The sequence below is a fragment of the Heliangelus exortis genome, chromosome 10 (assembly GCF_036169615.1).
Source record: "Heliangelus exortis chromosome 10, bHelExo1.hap1, whole genome shotgun sequence".
NCBI lineage: Eukaryota > Metazoa > Chordata > Aves > Apodiformes > Trochilidae > Heliangelus > Heliangelus exortis.
Window position 1 is genome coordinate 13,042,574 of NC_092431.1, and position 20,793 is coordinate 13,063,366.

At 38.9% G+C, this 20,793-nt stretch overlaps 1 protein-coding gene across 1 annotated transcript in view; it reads left to right on the forward strand.

The window, feature by feature from the left end:
• The window catches only part of PTPN13 (protein tyrosine phosphatase non-receptor type 13), a 144,749-nt gene that overhangs the window by 56,366 nt on the left and 67,590 nt on the right, over window positions 1–20,793 (forward strand). Inside the window, exons 7-9 of the mRNA XM_071753625.1 lie at window positions 4,463–5,026; window positions 16,211–16,306; window positions 18,213–18,312. Coding sequence (XP_071609726.1) covers window positions 4,463–5,026; window positions 16,211–16,306; window positions 18,213–18,312 — 760 coding nt within the window. The remainder of the gene's footprint in view (window positions 1–4,462; window positions 5,027–16,210; window positions 16,307–18,212; window positions 18,313–20,793) is intronic.

Below are 20,793 nucleotides of genomic sequence, written 5' to 3' on the forward strand. Positions count from 1 at the left end.
TTTGACATATTTCCCACAAGGGAATTTCATTGGGAATTCTTGGTGGCTAATTGCTTACTTTGGAATCGTGCAATTACTATAATTGCATTTGTATTATTTGCAGTAATTATAAATAATTGCAGCAATGTAACATCAAGTAGAGGATAAATACCCAAGGGCAATATGTAAAATGAAGAACCCAGATACTATCCAGATGAGCATGAAGAAGAATTTAGTTCAGCAGAGAAATAGTTGTGGAAGGGGAAAGCACTTCTTTTGAAGTTACTTACATGCTCTAGTATCATAATTGCTAATGGCTTGTATTTTCACCATCATTGACAAGTAGGGAAGCACTTCTCTTTCCTGTTATACTTTTGAGTAACTTATCCATGGAGTAGCTCTGTGTGGTCTCAGATGAGATACTTAATATATCTAGTGGAGCCAAGTTACTTTGGAGACATCTACAGAGTTTCCATTACAAATAAAAGTAATTTTTTTTTAAAAAGTATCATAACATGAGTCTTGACATTAATTATAATCTAGAGATGTAAAAGTTCCATTATGAAGTCAGGTTCCAGTTGATCATTAGTTGGATCTTTATTCTTCATATATAATTCTTTAGTGGTAGTTCTTCCCTTCGTCCTCCCCACACATTTCATCATAAAAACTGTTGAAAAGATGTTGGTAGATAAACCTCGTATTGACTTAATAATTTGGACTTAGGTATGTCATTCCACTGAAAGTGCATATATTAAAGAAGGTAATATGATTCCAGTCTGCGCTGTTCTGGTGGTGAACTGTTAGCTGAAAGCTTAGACCTATGAGCCTTCTGCTGAAAGAGACTTACTACAGTCATTTAAGACCCTTAATCTATGTGATGCTGAGGCAGTGTGTTGAGGAAGTCCAGAGGGGGGGGAAAAAAAAAAATGAGCAATAAGTACAGATTTAAGTTATTAAAACTGGAAGAACTGGCCTGGATTGGTTGCTGGTTGCCTGATCCAATTGTTTTTGCTGGTGGTATCATCAGTTGAGTTGACCTCTGCTCTCTGGTGCCAAGACTAGAATGCGTTCTTGGCTGGTATAAAGTATGGATCTGAAATCTCTTCATTGCTTCTTTGTTTCAGTTTGCCTTCTCAGGATGCCCAACTTGAGCAGGTTGTTCGTGCCTTGCCCTCAGGTTCTTTTTTACCTTTCTTTGATGAGGAGGATTCTTAAACAGGTCATGTTGACACTTTGTACAAGTTTGGGGAGGGTTTGTGGTAATGACATTCTGTAGAGAGCAATGAGTTTTGCAAAGGCAGAAAAAAGTGCCAAGATTGGTGAACAGCAGAAGTGGGAATGGGGAGAGTAATAAAGGAAAGATGAAAGATGACCAAGAGCATTTTACAGTCTCAAGACTGAGTACTAAGGCAGCCGTAGATTCCTTTTGGTAGTAAGTTAAAAACTCCTGTTCACTGCATGTCTCCATGTTGGTATGAGTTGTACAGACCTGTAGACATCTCTTAGAAGACATCTCCTGCACTGCTCCCTGATGGGACAAGCTGATCTCCTGTCTCATGAAATTAGCTGAATGAGTGGCAAAGGTGTACTGATAAGAACTTTTGCATTCACTCACTGCTGATGATATAGCAATCACTTTTCCTCATGAGGGAAGCCCCAGGAGGGGCAGGTGACTTGGGGAACAGAGAGCATTTCTTATATGCCAAGGCAAGGAGCTTGTGTCTGCTGAGCCTCTGCATGAGCTGAAGCAGCTCCTATTATATCTGTCCTGAATGCTTTCAGTTCTTGCTGTTTCAGTTTTCCCTAACCTCTGCTTTTATTCTACACGTCTCTTCTCTTTTATGTGATTTCCCCCCCCCCCCCCCCCCAAAAAAAAAAATTTTACTTATTTCAATTAGTAACTGACATCACTTCCCCTCTAGCACTCTTTTTCACTGGCAGATGGACTTTTCCACTGCAGTTCTCGTCAACATATAATAAATAAGTTTATGTCTCTGGGTATGCAGTGGTGAGGATAATCAATGGTACCTGAAGTTTGTTGTTGTGCTTTTCACTGGATGGGATCCTGGAAAAAGATAGTGCTTCAGTGTGCAGAGACCTAAATGATACTTTGAAACAGGAATATTCTTCTCAGTCATGATCAATGATGTACCAAGTAAGCCTCAGTAGTATATTGAAGTTGCAGCTGTCTCGTTTTTTTCTGCTTTGTTTGCTATTGTTTTGTTCAGTAAGGTCTTGTGCATGTAAATACTTTATGTTGAAGAGGTGGTTTTGGGTGGTTTTTTTTTTTTACATTTAAAAAATGTGAAAATCGTTTGCAGAGGAGGTTGTTTTATCTGCCTAAAATGATCTTGGAAATCTGTCTTGAGGAGGATTCTTGGAGCTCCTTTTGGTTTGCTGTTTTGGTGTCAATCTTAAATACTCTGATGTTTTGTTTTTTCTCTCTCTCCCATGACTAAATTAAAATCCCGTTTAGGAATGTCTGTCCTTGATGTTTACATACATACATTTGAAGTATGTGTTTGCAGAATGGATACCATCCCTCTTCTTTATTTAGATAGTGGGAACTTCACAGTGAGCAGCTTTTTTAAAAGGCTTTTCTGTGTCTGTGACTGTTACACATAGGTCACCAGCCTTATGAGGGAGGTGCAATCTGAGAAAAAGATAATAGCAAGATTTACCTCACTACAAAGATAATTGTTTACTTGAGTTTAGAATTAAAGCTATATTTAAAAAATCTGATGTGATCCTTCAGATGCTTTCAGGAGATTAGTTCATTGTCATTGCCAAAAGTTTTGGTTTATTCTCTTGGCTGGAACATGTGGGAACTGTGTAATTTCTTACATGACACTTTTTAGACAATCCAAACCTTGGTCACATTTAGCTTTAGTCTTGCCTTTGTTTTAAACACCTGTTTGTAGTTTAATGTCATAGAAATAGAAACTGAAAACTAGCAGCTCCCCTACTTGTAGGTATCTGACTTGAAATGGGTAAAGCCATAAGCTTTTAAAGTACTTGAGTACAATTATGAGCCTCCTTAAAGCATTCTGTTAAAATCAATGTGAAAGGCTAATAGACTTGATAAGATGAACAGGACCCTACTGTGCAATTGAGATTGTTGTTTTCAGTTGACTTTCAAGGGGCAGCAGGCAAAACTATAGAGCCTTTGAGAATAGTAGATACAGCACAGTAATTTAGTTTGACCTCATGACTACTTTCTTTTGTGAGGATGTCCTCAAGGGTGCTGTTCGATAAAAGGTGTATATATCAATATTACACTACAGAGGGAACTAGCTAAGGAAAGCATCACATTCTATAAACTGGCTCCACCTGAGTGAGTAAGCATTCCTTAGACAACCCAGCACATAATATGTTTGGTTGGCTTTCTTGTCATGAGTATCATGACTTGAAAAGGTCAGACTTCACCATAATTATGAGTAGATTACTGCCTTTGTGATACCTGCAATAGACTTTGGATTTTTACAACTGCAGATGCATTAAATGCAGAAGCATTAAAATATTAAAATGGTTGTAATTCTTTTACTCTCATCTGAGAAAAACTTAAGAATAGGAAAGGTAAACTTGCAGCTGTTAGTCTGTTAAGATTAAGTAATTTGATCGCACTTAAGTTTGTAATTAGTTTTGTAAAACTGGGCTAGTACTTTGAGAATTTTATGCCTGAGACTTACATGATCATCAGAACTTCTCAGTGACCATGGTATAATATTCTGCACCAAGCACAATTTTATTGATGTTATTCCAACTCTGACAGTTCTTTAATTCTGGAAGTAATTTCATGGTAAGTGTAATATCATGGTAAGAGAAAAGAGAGTATTCAATTAATATTTGCTGATCCATTTATTAATGAAACATGATGTGTACAGCTCATAGAATCACTTTGATCTTAAAAGCTTTTTTGGTGTGTTCTAGAGTATTCTGTTTCTGGAGAGAGTACCATCACCAAAAGTAGTCATTAAAGGAAGAAAAAGGATTTTAAGTTCCTGTGTATGCATTCTTCTTTTACTACTGGCACTACTGCAGCACATTTTCAAATCTGTAGAGCAAACCTGGACTTGCCATTGTGGTGTCTTTGGGTGTGAGACATGAGGAATGGCTCATTTCAGATTGATCATTAAACTGTTTCTGGTGATAGTCTAGACCATTCTAAAAGTGAAACTAATGAGAAAACTTTCAGCATGTGTGGGATGGTTGGTGGGCTTTTTTTAGTGTTACTGAGTTGTAATTGATCATAATTTTTTCTTGAGCACTTAAGAAATAAGTAAGATGCCTGTCAGAAATGAAGTTGGAGTTCTGTTTTTGCTGACTGACCCAGCTGTTTAAGCAGCCATCTCAATGTTTCACATGGCAAAAACAAGGCCAAAAACAATGCTCAGCACACATTAACTGTAAGTAATTGTAACTTTTGGTGTATTTGTGTGTATTAAGTGCAAAATTACCTATACGAAGTGTCTCCTTATTCCAGGAAAAAAATTGGTGGTCGATGCACCTGATGGGCACAAATCTCTCTTCACTCAACAGACCATGCTTAACAAAGGACTTAGCAAGTCTATGGGATTTCTGTCTATTAGAGGAACACAAGGAGATGAAGAGTTTTCCAAGGGCTTTTCTGCAGATTACAGCTCAGGACAGGAAGATGTTTTCTGGCCTCATAGGTGTAAAGCCAGTGAATTTGAAAAAAAGGGTCACCTTTTTACAGATGTCACTCCCAAACGGAAAGTATGGGCTTCCTCCACAGATTTGCTTTGCACAACTGACAAGGCAGCTGAAAGAGACCATGCTGGAGGCTCTCATGGGCACAACCATCAGTATGAAGCTTTTACAGTACGGACTTCTGCTGGTAGCAGAAACAAGGAAGCAAGATACTCTGATGGGAGCATAGCACTGGATGTCTTTGGACCACAAAAGATGGACCAAACACGCCATGTACCGGAGATGTCAACTTCTGCAGCAATATCAAATGCCTTTGACAGAATAAGAGAGAGACAGAAGAAGCTGCAGCTTCTGAGGGAAGCTATGAATATAGAAGGTTGGTGAAGCTTTTTGGTTTGAGTTTTCCAGTCATTAAAGAAAGATTTGTCTTTATGGTAAGTTTGTACCATCTCTTGAGATCTCTTGTAACAGCCTTGAAACAGATGACATCTTCACTTCATCCCCTATTTGGAGGTAAAGTGAAAGCATTGGAACATCTGTTGCCAATAAAGATAAATGTGCATATCCAGATTGCTTACCCAGTGAAAATAGTTGATCTCAGTAAGTCAGCCAGCATGAAGCTGATAAATTAAATTTTTTTTTTAAAGTTGGCAACAGCCAGTTGTCAAAGAATTTTTCTTGAAGGAAAATCCTCATCTCCAGCTATTAAGAGATGGATTTATACCCCAGAGGAAAGGGAGAATTTACTCTCTGGATCTCTCAGTTTTTGCACAGTGTATCTCTGGATGATTCAGTTAAGCCCTTAAATCTGAAATTTGTTTTGGACTCACATCAAGATCTTTACCTTAGTGAGAATATTTGGCAACAAGTTCCATCACTTAATTAAAGACTGGATGGGGAAAAAAGTTACCATATTTGTTTTGTGGAAACTTATAAAATGGGGTTTATGCAGAATCTAGTGAAGTGAATAACACATTTTGATTTGAAAATGTGATGAGATTTTGAGGGGTTGTAAATTTGGGACAGATAGATAGAACTTGAGTCCAAAGTCGGACTTTGCTTACAATGGGCCAGAAGACATAACTTAGTCATCTGAATTAATACTGTTGAAGAGCTGTATGTACAGAGCTAGCTACGTGCATTTAAAATCCATGTAGTTGAAAACTCATGGTTGGCTGGCTGTTGTGTGACAGAAATTACTGTGTGAAAAACAAACAATTTTTGCCTCATTTTCCTGCACTGAAGGTGCAAACTGATCCTTGTTAAGGGCAGATGATAAAAGCTTGCATCAAAGTTAAATTTCTAAAAATGCCTGTTACTGCCTCTTGTGGCTATTTCAGGAAACACATATTGCAGTTAGCATGGGAAGCCAGTTTTTTCTCTCCTGTGCATCTGAGCCTTGTGTTCCAGAAAGAGGTGTTAATTGAAATGGCATAGACAGTTAAAAAAGCTACTGTGATTTCTGAACAAATTGTGCAGACAAGACAGCTGAAAAGTAATTTGTGCTATCAAATCAGTATCTCCTACAGAGGACTACATAATAATATGAGGGAATGAGCATAGATTCCATAGATGCAATAAACATAGGTGAACATCTATGCATAGATGCATAGGTGAACATATAGTAGGACTGTAGAGATACCACTGTTTATCTCAGTAGAATTTTACTGTCATTATCTACCCAGGTGTCTATCAGGGCATGGGGAAGGTTCATTGGCTTTTGGCTTATGAGTGTGAAGCTGAAGGAGACTGTCACAGTTTAACAGCGGCTCGGCAATTAAACTGAATTAACAGATGCTCTGTATTAATCCCCCTCTCCTCCCAGATAAAGAAAGGAGAGAGAATAAGGGAGAGAGACTTATGGGTTGGAAACTAAACTACACAGCTTTAATGACACAGTAATGATAAATAGGAAAATTACTAAATATATACAAATATACAGGAAAATTGATACCACATTCCTCTCCCCCAGTAACTCTCACATCACCACTGAGGCCGCAGGGCAGCCCTGGGAAAGTCCAGGCTGGACTCCTGGAGTCGGCAGCAGTCGGGAAATGGAGGCAGGAACACACAGATATGGGCTGGGATGGATCAGGAGCACAGGCAGACGAACTGACGGAATCCTCACAGGATGCTGAAGCAAACAGGGACAGGCAAAGAAGGGGAAGCAGGAAGGGGTTTGACACTCGTGATCCCTCAAATCTATACTGAGTATGATGTGTATGGGATGGAATACTCTAGTCAGTTTTGGCCATCTATCTTGTCTGTTCCTCCCCAAAGGAGGGCTGCAAAGTGTGACCTTTTTACTCCTTTTCTCCTTCCAGAGGGCAAAATGTTCCTCAGAACCGAGCAGTGGCCTTGGTTCTGCATACCAGTCTCTGGCTGTAACTATAAACATTGAGTGTTACCAGTCCCAGAAGGAGACACTGTCTGAGAAACTTGCTGTTAATTTCAGCAAGTGCAACTACTTACAAGAGACTTAGCTGAAAGCAAAAGTACAAGACAGAAAATTACCTTTATCCTGGCCCAAACCAGGATAGAGACCATCTCAGGTACACGAGTCAATTTGGATCTTTGGAGATGGGAAGGTGGAAAAGTTTTAAGAGGCTACTCCCTGCATTGGGAAAGCTCAATAGCCTTGTTGTTCCAGGAATGCAGCTTTAGTAGGTTTGTGTTGCACAACAACAAAACCAGAAGCCTGGCCAAACCCATTGATGAGCCAGAGTTTATCATTCTTATTTAAACAGATTTGGTAGACAACAGAAAACAACATGCCCTGCCTTGCAAACTGAGATAGTTAGATGTGTGAAGCTACTTGATTCATATAGGGAATGGGTGGAAGTGTGCTCAGAGTAAACTGGGAACTGGGACTGAATAGCTGAGTGAAAAATCTGTATGAATATTGAGAGAGACAATGGCTAATAGTCACTGTCCATCTTTCTGAATTCTCAGTCATTACTTGCTAGGAAAAAAATGGAAATACTTTCTCAAGAGATAGTTTGGTTTGCAGTGTTCTTGTCCTGAATTTTCTAGTTTAAACAGAGAAAGGAGGTAATTTCACTCTTGAAGTTAGGAGTGTGTGCTCTGCTGTTTTATTTTAGGGTCTTTAAATTTTTTTGTCAGTTAACTACTTAGACATTTTGGGCCAGAACCTAGTTATGGGTGTGAATTTTTAAAAAGGAGTATTTCAGTAATATAGATGGGGACTACTTTTTCATATAGAATTTAGTTATTCTTGTGTTTTACAGGGCTTGAGAAGCTTGACTAAAATAATTCTAGCCTGTCTTAATGAACAGTTTCACAAAAGCCCTAATGCACAAAATCTGGTAGTCTTTTAAGCCTTCTTTCCCTTTTCCTGTTTTGTTCCATATGTCTTGCCATTCCTTATCTCACATCTTGTTTTCAACAGACTAGCTCCTTGAGATCTTTCATAAAAGTGATCTGTTGCTACTTTCATCTGTCAAATTGGACGTTGCTACTGTATGCAATTTTCAGGCACTTATTGGGGTAGGCAGGTATTTCCAAATGTCAGGCATTATCAAGTGTGTGTGTAATTGTTCTTCTGACCAAAACCCAGCCCACCTGAGAGACAGGAGCAACGTCGAGGAAAGGGGCGTTAAAATTTGTCGCCTATCTTGATGAAGGTAGCAGTGGCAGTTTGTTGAGCAGCACTTTGATACAAGTGTGTCTTACTGCCTAGAGTGGGTAGGTGAGCATCAACTAGAAATGGAGTAGAAAAGCAGTCCACAGAGTCACAGAGTCTGACAGCAGCTTACCCTGTGCTGGGACCCTGCGTGACCTCAAAGGAGAGGCACTGAAGAGTAAGAAGAATAAGGTATTTTGAAAGCTTGTGTAGTCAGGAGCAAGGGCTCTCTTCAGCTTGAGGGGGAGGGATGGATAAGGAGTCATGAGAACAGGGCTGGTGGCTGGGCTAGTAGAGAGGACACTGTTTTCTGCCTTCTCTCTGGTAGGTTTGGGGATATTTTCAATTCGGTTGAGCACAAGTCTAGGTTACAGTTAACTCAGTGTAAATTGTAAGCAGATGCTTTTGGCTATACATTTGTTTTTCAGTTTTTGAACTGTGAAGTGGCATTTGTCTCTCTGCAGGTTAAACTTGGCCAGGTTAAACTTCGGTACTCAAACTACAAAGGAACCTAAGTCACATGTGGCTTATTTTTTTGACAAGATAAGCTGGCAAACATTTTTTGTTATTCATAAAACCTGAAGGAGCTGACTGTCTTGAAAATGAAAATGTCCTAATACACAGGCCAGGCTTTCACTCAGGACAGGTTTTTCCAATCCAAATTATAAACTCATGAAAAGTAGAGTTTAATATGTAATGACAGAGCTTTATTTATGGCTGTGTTGTAATAGATATTAGTTTGTAGTGAGCTGCAGACCAGGTAACGTGCACTATAATTTGCAAAGTGCTACTTTTACACTGAGAAATGCGGGAAAGAACTTTAACATTGTTCTGTCATTTGCTCACTGTTGGTTAACTAATTCCTCACTTCCGTTTAAAGTGACAATGCTCAAAAACTTCACTATACGTGCTCAAGCACTAAGGGCCTTTTTATTAGTAGGGGTCCCTCTACTTATGGGTGGGTATTTTAATATGTTAAAACTCTGAATCCAATAACTTAATGTTTTTCTACCCAGCTCTACCAAGTTACAGCTTGGTTTCTCAAGCTGTAACCAAGAAAAAGTTGTGGGGAGTGCTCCTTCCCATCCCTTTCATCTCTCTTGCAGGCCAGACTGTTGACTACTTGGGATGTGTTTTGTCTAATTGGAATCTGGTTTTGTCTCATTCTTACTGTTTTACTGTTTTGTGAGCCCTACTTTTATTCTGCATGTCTCTTTTTTTCTCTTTTATATGATTTTTTCCCCAAAGGTAATTTTTTCCCTAAAATTTTACTTAAAAACTGACATCAATTTCCCCCCTTTGCGACTTAAATATATTCAAACTTTTAATTATTAAGTCTTGTTTATGTTTCCCTTTTGGACATATTTTCCCAATTATATTTTATTAGTTCCAATTATATTTTCTCCTTACTAAGACTGGAAGAGTTTTCCTTGAGAACAGAGCTTGGCTATAGCATTTTAAAGTGCATTGTATGAGTATATATATAAACACCCAAAAGCTAATATAAAAATTGCTATAAATCCTGCAGTTTTCTAAACCAACTAAGTCTGGAAATCAAGAAACAGGCCATTTCTGTTTCAGTAAATCCAAGAGAAGTGTCATCCTTTTAAATGCCATGTAAAATTTGGGTCTGTTGCCTGCTCCAGTCCCTTATCTATGTTAGAAGTTGTGTTTATCCAGAGGTTGGATACTGGACAGGAGACACTGAAAGGAATATAGGAACACCAATCATAGGTTCCCTGTGCTCTGAATGTTCAGGGAAATGACTACAAATCCAGCAGGTGCACTTTTTGCTTGTCTTATCTCCTGGGCTAAGCTGATGTTCTTTTTCCAAGGCACGTGAGATGCATCCATGACATAGATTCCATGGTTAGTGATTTTTTTCCCCCTAAAATGTTATTTAGTTCAATTAATAAATGTTACTTATTTCAGTTAATAACTGACATCAATTCCAAGTGTCTTGCTTGTGAAGTTGCTGTATTATATATTACTTTGCTGTACAGTTTTAGGGTTGAGGTTGTTTATCTCTTATATAATAAATATGATTGTTTATGATTAGGTGCTTATCCAAAAGTGGGGAAGATACTGCTATTTGAATTCAAGTGCAGTCAATTCTTAACAATAAGAACAGACTTGAAAAATATGTGTTTATATTGCCAGCACCTGGAGGAGCTGGTTCTGCATCTCTGATGTTACTGCTCATTCTTGGTTTTGTTGTGTAGGTTTTGTGATGGTCAAAGTTGTTCAGAGTTACAAAGTTGCAAGGTGTTAAACCTCATGGGGCAGGACAAGGACCACAAGGGTTCCACTCTCCAATTACTGTCCTGGGCAAAACAGACTCAACTTAAGGAAAAGGCTATTTAATTTATCCCTAGTCAAATCAAAACAGGATAAAGAGAAAACAAAACCAGAGCTTTATTACCTTACCCTACCCCTTCCTGCTTCCCAGGCCCAAATTGCTTTGCTCCTGATTACCTCCTCCCCACCATGGTAGAAGGGGGCAGGATTAGGGGTTGTGGTCACTTTGTTACACGTTTTCTACCACTTCTTTCTCTTTGGGGAAAAGCATTCTTCCCCTCGCTCCAGTCTGGGGTCCCTCTCACGCCAGAGAGTCCTTCAGGAACCCCTCGGACATGAGTCCCTCCCATGGGCTGCACTCCCTCAGGAACTGCTCCAGCCTGGGCTGCCCAGAGTCACGGCTGCTGCGGGATCAGTCACCTCCTCTGCCACGGGCTCCTCCAGGGATGCAGATCCACATCTGCTCCCTTATGATCTTCCATGGGGTTATCACCGTACTCCTCCATGGGCTGCAGGGACAGCCTGCAGACTCACCATGGGATCTAGGGGAATCTCTGCCCAGACACTTTCTCGCTCTCCTTCCTCACCAACCTTGGTATCTCCAAGCATTGCTCTTACCTGCCCTTCTCTTCTGTCCTGAGGTGTTATAGCTGATCCTTTCCCCTTTCTGAATCTGTTCATCACAGAGGTGCCTCCATTGCCACTGATGGGTTTAACACCTGCAAGGGGTGGGGCCAAACTTTTTGGAGCTGGGGAGCTTCCAGCATCTTCTCACATAAGCCACCCCTGGACCCTTCCCCTGCAACCACAAGTTGGCATCACATCAACCCAGAACAAGTGGTAGAGCAGATTTTGATTTGTTGTTCTTCTGAAACTTGGAAATTGTTGCTTGGCACCAACTGTCAGCATCCTCTTTCAGAGAGAAAAGAATATTCTGCCTTTTACATTCTATGATCCTGAATAGCTGCTTAAGAGCATGAAAGCAGTACCTATTTTCTCTTGCTCCCAAAGGTTTTCTTTGCCTTCTCACACACAAAACTGATATTCTGAGGGATATGAAGTGTAAACACACTTCAGTTTTCACATCTCAGGTCTGCTTTGAAATAGCACAATAGTAAGGCAGGAGGCTGGGAGACTCTAGACTTGTATGAATTTCTCCCCTTTATTTGTTTAGCCTGCTTCCACCTGCCTTGGTTTGAGCGTATGCATAATTTAAACTGAAATGGTTTTATGTGTTACTTGTGTGTATCTGCATCCTACTTTTTTGTATGTAGTTTTCCTTATCAGGATGTTGTAAATGAGATGCCCAAGGTAGCAAGGGCACAAAGATTGCCTCTGTCCTGGTGCACAACAGGAGCACAAAACCAGTTAGGAAAGTAATAGTATAACTGGCTGTGGGTTAAATAGCAGACAGGGAGGAAAAAAGAGGGAAGGATACTAAAAAAGCTGATCTTGCAGAAGCTTTGTAATGCTGAATCCAGGGTGGAGGAATGGAACCACAGGCATTCTAGAACCTTAGGTTGTGTGTGTTTGTTCCTCTCTCTTTTTAGCTTTGATTTTTCCAAATTCTGATTTTTTTTTCCCACTTTTTGATCCCTGCAATCAGCAAGAAGAGGCAGTGATATTCCATGTTTCTAGAGATGGGTGCCTGCATCTTAAGTCTTCTGTTTCTTTATCTCACAAAGTAATGTTCTCATTGAAAACTGCTCTGGACACTGTTTATAAATAAGTGTCTGAATTTTTAAAGCTCCTTAGGTTAAAGGTACATGTTTTAATAAGGGAAAATTTCTGGAGATAATCAGGAAGTTGTTGGTAGTAAATCTATCCCAGCAAATGAAGCCCCAGGATTAGAATTTGGAAGCTTCTGTAGAAGTGTCTTAAATGGTAGATTAGATTTAGGGCAGAAGAGCTGCTTTCCAAGGTTACCTCTGTGAATTCAATGAAGTCTGCATACTTGCTTTTTCTCTTGAGTTGTATGTTCTTAGTTCATGGGTAGGCTAAGCAGAGGAAATGCAAGTCACCCACAGTGGTAAACCTGTTTGCATGTGAAAGCAAACGAAGGCTCAGTTTACACATGTTTTATGATCATTGTGCTGCAGTATAATTCAAATTCAGTAGTGGTGAAATCTATTCTCATGTAGTTGGTATGTCTGGTAAAGCTAGGTTCAGTTACAGCAATGTTCAGAAATTGTATTAATGAAGCTGAAAGGTAGGATAAAGGACTGTTACTATTTAGGATAGAAAACTTTCAATTGTTAATGTTTTCCTTTGTCCACTTGTTGGATATGAATCCATACCAGGGATTTATTCTGGATCACGACATTCCTGTTAAGCCTTTGCTGCTTTGCCTAAGGTAATCCAGGCATTCTTAGATGAAAAGAGGGAAAATAAGAGTAAATATGATTCTAACCTTTTGGTTGAATTCTTGTGAAAGAAGCAAGACCCAGATTCTCCTAAAGGACAATTAGTGTGTTTTAAATGGTGTTGTAGTAACTCATAATAGAGGCACCCACCAATAAACGTCAAAGAGTAAACAAAAACTCCTGTCATGAAACTACCTGTTTAACTGCCATTTTTTCTGTCCTTTTCCTTCCCTATACAGTAAGTTCTGTAATAATATATATTTGAAACCCTCTGTATCTAATTTGGGTCATATTAAGGAAAAATTAAATTTCAAGCTAACTTTGGTTCTCTGATTTCTGTTGGAAGTTGGCTGAGAAGAGGCTTTCTGTAAATTATTTGTCTGGGCTTGCATGTCCTGTCTTGCATAAATAGTTTGTATTGTTATTTGTAGGGGTTGGGTGCCTTTAAGGTTGTGCTGTGCTGGCTTTGATAGGGAGTTTGGAAAAGTACCACTGTAGCACTAAGTAGCACAAAACACAGATTCTTCAAGTTGCAATGCTTTATTCATCTCTGCATTGTGGTGCTACTGCATGTAAACTCATATTATTAGAACAATTTTTATTTATTCATTGGAACTATAGACTCAAAAGATGTTTAAACTCAGGTTTGTTTTTCTACTAAGGAATTAAATATCTTGAAGTGTGCTGGTAAGAGATTGTAATCTAAACACTGAAATGTTATGAAGGGTAACTGGTAGAATAACTTTTGCTTCAATGTTCCTGATGTTCCAGAAATTAAATCAGTTCTGAAGTCATGAAAAATGGAAAAAATGAACCAACCAACCAACCAAAACATCAATCAAACCAAATGAAAAACAACCAATCAGACTAAAGCCATTCAAAAATCACAAGCAAAACTGTGAACATGGGAGAAAAGTTGTTTTCTTGTTCTCTTTAACTGTTTTTGGTGCCATCTTTCAGTTTCTTCCCAGCCAGACAGTCTAGAAGTTTGTCCTCATTTTTATATTGTATGAAAAGCTTAACTTGCTTCCAGAACTGGGACTTGATAACCTTTGGAAGTTGGGTTAAGAGGACATGTGGTGTTGGGAGGATGCATAGCAGGGTGTGCATAGACATGGATGTACCAGCAGAGGACTGAAACACAGTTGCCAAAGAGCAGATGCCCCAGCAGCAAACAGTTCCATATCTGCATATATGTAGAGGATTTACTATGAATTTCAGGCTGTAGCTTCGTCTTCCTTTAAACCTTTGTCCCTAGCACAAGCTGATGATCACTGATGCAGCCCCATTTGGCTTCAGAAGATGAGAAAAATACCTTTAAAGCTTGTGTTAATAGGACAAGTTATGTGAGTTTGCTTAGGAAGAAAGATGTAACAAGAAAGGAGGGTAGTCCCATGCCTGTCTCTGCTTGTGAATGCTGGTAGAATAGGTTTATACCTACCTGGGCCTCAATGGAAGGGCTGTGAGAACATTGAGAGAATCAGTGATTGGGAATCTTGCTTTATGTTTCTTGGCTCATGAACTTACCTCTTGGCCTACAGTAGGGCACCAACTCCTCCTACCAGGGTGAGTCAGGAGAAGTCAAATACTCTGCAGAGTTACACCACCACATATATGTATTTGTTTCATGTTTTTACTGCATATTTCTGCTTTACTGCTTTATATTTACTTTTTGTAAAATTTCATGTCTTGAAGAACCACATGTGTATGGAGCTACAATTTGTCTGTGATTCAAGAAGTCTAGGAGGCTGATTAGTTGGAAAAAAAATTCATTTATAGAAAACCTACAGCTAATAAAACTGCTGGGAAAGAAGAGATCTGTTTTCAGTTAAACATTTCTGTACTGTAGCTCCAGTATCATCTTTGGATTGATGCCTCACTTAAAGAGCTGGGAGCATTGGAAAAAATACATCTCTAAGAGCTACCCACTGATTTTGGGCTTTATTTACCTTTTTATGAAAGTGATTGGCAGTGGAGTTCTATGTTGTAAAATCCCAGACTCTGGAAGTAGCCATAGTGAAAGTGTGAAGCACCTCCAACTGCTAGAGAATTCATCTTGCTGCAGGTCAGTTTGCAAATGTGCAAGAAGGATTTTTTGTTTCTGAGAGTAATGTGAAATGTCTTTAGGTTTGAATTTTATGCTCTTTAGCTGTGCAACTGGGATGTGCTAGTAGGAACAGTTGTTTTCATGGGTTGATTGGCTACTTGGCTTTCTTTTCCCAGTTTCTTGAAGAGTCTCTATTTGATGAGACAGTGGGGAACTGCACGGTACAAGTGAGCTGGTAGAAATGGAGAAAATACTGGCTTTTAAGGAGGAAGGTTATTAAAGAATTACTGCATAGTTAACATGGATTAGTCTTTAGTCTTGGTCTACTGCATTATCTTACATCTTTTCACACTTTTTTTCCCTTTTTGGAATTCTCCCTTCTTCTCTAGGAAGTCTGAATGAATCGTGCTGTTGACTGCATGCCTGACTTGTCCTCTGACCCAGTACTGGTTATTCCACAGGTTTGTTGTTCTTGCAGGAATTTTCACCAAGCATTTTGTTTCCTGGATATGGGACACTGGAATCTCTGACCTCTTTTTTGCAGCGTCCAGAATCACCTGCTCATGTACTCACAGTTGCTTATTCTTACAATTTATATTCCTTGCTGTAGTGTTTTTCACTTGTCTTCACAGCAGTTACCTGTGTTTTCTCTGTATTTGTAGCTGGACAAGAGACAGCCTTCTGAAAATAGAGACACCTGAAGTTCTCTCTTGCTAGTAAATTCAATGTTAATCATGTTTTGTGGATGTCAAAGGTCAGCTGAATCAGTTCCTGTCTTGTATCTGGAATTTTTCCTTTTTCAATCATGAAAGAACCAGGGGCTGATGCTGATGGTTGCTTTCTACACCCAAGAAGTGCTCACCAAAAGTTTTCATCAGTTTTGTTTACTGAAGGGATTGGTTTTTGTCTTGGGTTTTGTTGGTTTTTTAAATACATTACTTGGAAGTGATGATGAGAGAAAAGTTCAGAGGAGGTGGCTCTGTTAATCTAACCAAGGAGTGACCAGGAAGACCAGAAGAATCCTCAGGCTGCAGAAACAGGATGGGACCACACAGCATCCACTGACCATTTGCTTTCAGGCTCCACGGACAGACATTTAAAAATGTTTTGAAAAAACTTCAGAATAATTTGAGATGTTAATTTCTGTTTGATTTTTGCATTAGATCTGTTGCTTTCTTACTCTTTTGGTATTCTGATTTAAACTTTCAGAGCCTTTGAGGAGGTACAAATCTTACCACAGTGACGTTTATAGTACTTCGAGTGAAAGTCCATCTGTTGTTTCTTCGGAACCGGATTTTAGGCAAGGTAAGAGCTGTGCTGGAAACAAACAAAACCCCAAAACCAACCAACAAAAAAATACCACAAGCAACCTGAAAAACTGAAGAAATAAGTTCAAGATGAAAAATAGAAGTATGAAATGAAACATTTAATAGGTGCATTGATGCTTACTACTAATGTGAAGTTGTAAGACGATCTCTTGTAATTACAACATTTGGTATAGTTCAACAGAATTGGCAGTCTGTTCAGAAAAGAGTTTGGTATTTATCACTCTGGAAGGGAGCTTAGTAGGAAAAACTGGAAATGGTTAACTTTTTACTGGAGTCCTAGTTTTAAATAACATGCTGTCTTTAGAGGCACAAAAATGATGGAGTTGTCAGTGCACAACAACAGGAAACTGCAAAAGCTTTATATGAGACATAGATGGCTTAATTATTTTTATATCAGTGAGGTTTACTCTGAGGGCTAAATGGTTGCTGATTTATAGGCCAAGGATTTAAGTATAATGCAAAGGTAGTATGTACTACAGGCTGTTTGTTGAATTTAAGTTCTATGAAATCAGTGGCTTGGAAAAGCAGGAGATGGTACGAAGGGTTGTTAACTGATGTATGTATGACAGGAAGGATTTTTGTAACACAGTGGAAATACAGCATGGAAGGAAATTCTTGAAGCATTTTTTTGAAAGAAGTGCTGGGATGATGAGAAGAGGTCGAAAGCAAAGCTGACAAAACTATTAGTTTTCCAGAGTCATAAGTGACGGCGAGAAACCATTTGATGAAAATGAGGAAAGAAAGGAGTGTTTAGGAATCTGGAGTATAGTTGCATCATATGTGCTCTGTATGCAGAGAATTCCAATCCAACCTCTCTGTACTTGCTGCTCTCTCAGCCTTCCTTGTCATTGTCTAGCTTCCTACTTACTGAGCCAGAAGCCTGAAGAGTACTAAGCAGCAGCGTGGTTCCTGTAATTAATTAATTTTCCTTCGTTTTCTGGCCATTTAGAACAGGCTGTTTATGTCCAAAGTCAACAACTTTTGTACAAGCAAGAGAGAACTGCTTTCTGACTATTAGTATTAGTCACATGTAGAGTCAGTCACATGACAGTCAAGAAAGAACTATTTCTACATCAACATGGCTGGAATGTGTTCTGCTAGAGCTCTCTTTGAGTTCTTTCTTTGCTGAGAGTGCAGTAGGAGGTGAAAGTGAAGTAGTTTACAAAGTCAAGCTCTAAGTGTAGCATTTCAAAGGCTGCTGCAGGAAGACATACCTCTAGTAAATGAGATTATTATTACAAACAGAATAGCAGGTTAGTATTTTGCCAAAAGAAAAAAAAATTCTAAATCATTAGTCAGATTCCAGGGCGAAAATGTAAACACAAGAGCTCAGCAATGTATATACTGGTTTCTTTCTTCTGGATGTAGTGCCTGGGGACATGGTTTAGCAGTGTGCCATCGGGTAATATGCTTAGGATGAGGCTGAACACCATCTTGAAGGTCTTTTCCAGCCTGAGCAATTGTATGATTCTTATCTAGCTTCTTGCAAACTTTACCTAGCTGCTTTATTTCTGCTCTGGAGTGGTTTTGTATGATTTGTCTGCCATGTATGTGTCTCAAGTCATGTATGACAATGGAATATGTCACCTTGGAAAGGTGTTTATGCCGTTGGGTGTGGGGGAGTTTGTTGTGGCTTCTTTTAGGTCTTTAGTATTCTTCTTCAAAGGATTTGTGTAGCTCAGCTGTCTTCCTTAGGAGAAACTTAAGATCACCCTGAAAACGGCAATTAGCTTCATAATGCTGGTTTGTCTAATACTGTAATGCCATTGTGCAGAACACATGAATTTGATTCCCACCAATGACTGCTAAGTCATTGGTTTTTAGACAAGATTATGTGTGCTTTGTTGCCCAGTCAGGTATTCATCTGTCTTTTGATTTGCTAGTGAGAAGAAATGAAGGTTTCAGGAGAGATGATGCCAATGGTGCTTTGCCAGGTGCTGATGATATCTCCACATCAAGTCAAGCTAATTCTCAGAGAACCAGGTAAATCCTGTGAAAACAGTATGTCTTGGAGTGCTTTGTCTTTATCAAAGAAAGTATTCTAACTCCCATTACAGCTACTACGTAATGTTAAAAAAAACAGCATGTTGTACTTGAAAGAAAAATAGCATGTCAGAATTACAGACTGATTACTGTAAAAGACTGATGGTGCACTGTGGCACAGAGGTAAGTATACCAGCTAGGTGTCCAAATTCAGTTCCCATATTTAAATAGGCCAATTCAGTAGCAATTTATGCTTTTTGAAATTGATTTTGCTTCGTGCATTATATTGTGAGCCTTAAACGCATCTGTGTAAGACAAGGCCTCAGATGAGCTGTATCTGAGTGCAGATGAACAAGAAAACAGTTGCTTCAGAATCTTACAGTTTTTGGTGACCTGCAGAGCAACTGTATTTGGTTTCTTACTACTTGTACTTTACCTGAAAATGCAAAGTCATTTAGAAATGTATATATTGGCTTTTCTTGCAGTAGAGAAGTATCTAGGCGTTACTTAGCTGGGTCCTGCTTTGACAGGAATATGGAATCTATTCCTGTAACAGTGTGTGTGTTAAACTGCAGTGTTCGGGCAGTCTTAGAAATCCATCCTGTCTTGATGCAAGAGAATTTGGGCTAATCTGTGATGTAGGGCAGATTTTCATGGGCTCGGGTCACAGGTTTATATTTCATGTAACCTCATGAAAGTGCTGTAAAATTCTGCTTTGCATTTAATGCTGTCTTAGCACTACACTAAAATGGCAAAGCAGACTACTGTGTGTACAGAATGAGTATATAGCTTTCCTAACTTATTGGCCATTGGTTTTTTTTAAGTTCTGGTGAATACTGCTAAGTCAACCTTCATTCATCTTTGAGTTGAACCCAAGAAAATGGCCAATTTAGCACTGTGGCTGTGCTTCAGAATAAAACAGCAGTACTTTGCAGATGGTAATAGAGAATATTTGTTTCTATCTATGAAGTATTTCAGAAATGGAAAACAGAATGTGGCGTGTAAATGAGTCACATTGTAAACCACCGGACAGGCCTGTTAAGCGAGTGAAAATGCCAGGGTAAAACAGTACATAATTTCTTGTAGTTCGTTTTCCATTATTCTACTTCACAGTGCTCTGTTAAGACTAATGCCTTTAGTGAATGTAGTTTGCATATGTATGAAATCTAGAAGGAAAATACTGCTTTGTAAGTGCAGCATAGACTCATCTTTGTGCTTAGCAATCGAATGAATTTTACATGTAACTATGCAGTCTCACTTCAAGGCTTAGTGTTTTTTTGAATCTCCTGTTTCTGCTGGGTCTCCTCTCTATGTGTATGCTACAAGATACCACTCTGCATTTGCTCTAAAATGGTAGGGTGCTGCAGATGGTTCTATACTGAACTATACTATACATAAACTATTCCCCCATTTTCATACGGTGAAAAAGCTTTTGTTATTTTTAACCTAAGCAGCAGACTAGTAAGCATATCCAAAATGGAAAAATGAGTCTGAACTCCTGAAAGGTAGTTTTTTTTTTTTTTTTGTAGACCCATTGAGAAACAGGAAAGCAGCCGTGAGTAGAGTTTGGATCTAGATACTTAAGTAGTGTCTGTGTTAGTTATGTGAGCTGACAGGAAACGATGTGTGTGCTTTCTCTGTTTTTCTCCAACAGCTGTTAAAACTTTGCAGTACTAACAAGCATAAAAAGGATTACTATCTATGATGGTAGGTAGTTGAGCAGGGAGGTTTCTAAGGAAATAATATTCAGACCATTGCACATTGTTGTTTTAAAATGTCCCAAGCTGCAGTAAACTATGGCTTTTATGACTTCAGAAATATAAGCTCTCAATGTAAAACCCTTGATAATAAGTAGTTCCAAAGAGCAGATCCTCTGAGTTTACTTTTTTTGGCTGATCATTTGATTTCAGGACTTGGGGAGGTATATGCAACTTAATTCATTACCTGAATTCTATCAGCACTTGGGAGCATCTTTTAGTGTTGTTCAGAGATACAAAGCTATGTGTCCAGTTATATAATCTATACTTCAATATGTATTAAATTACTGCTCCTCTGGCAAGCCCTTAGAGGCACTCTGCTTAATTATCCTTTTAAAACCAAGTTGTAAATAATTTAAAGATGTTTGGATTATAGGAAGTCTGCTGCTAATATTAAAAAAAAAAAAAATCAAATCAAACAAACAAGCACCGTGAAACACACACAAAAACTCCAAACAAACAGTGAAGCTGTTCAGAGTTAGTAGCCAGTGCAATTTGTGCTGGTTGGGTGGGCTGTCCTGATCTTAAATTAGCAGAAGCAATAGATTTTCAGTAGTGCACTTAGAGTACACTCAAACCCTTCTCTTTGGTCTGTGACTGTTGTTAACCTTTAAACTTGGAATGTGTTCCTGGTGGCATGGAAACTTATGTCTGTTTTTCCTCTTTGCTTCTCATATTCCTTGTTTTTGACTGCCCCTGTTTTTTTTTTCCTTTTTCTTCCTTT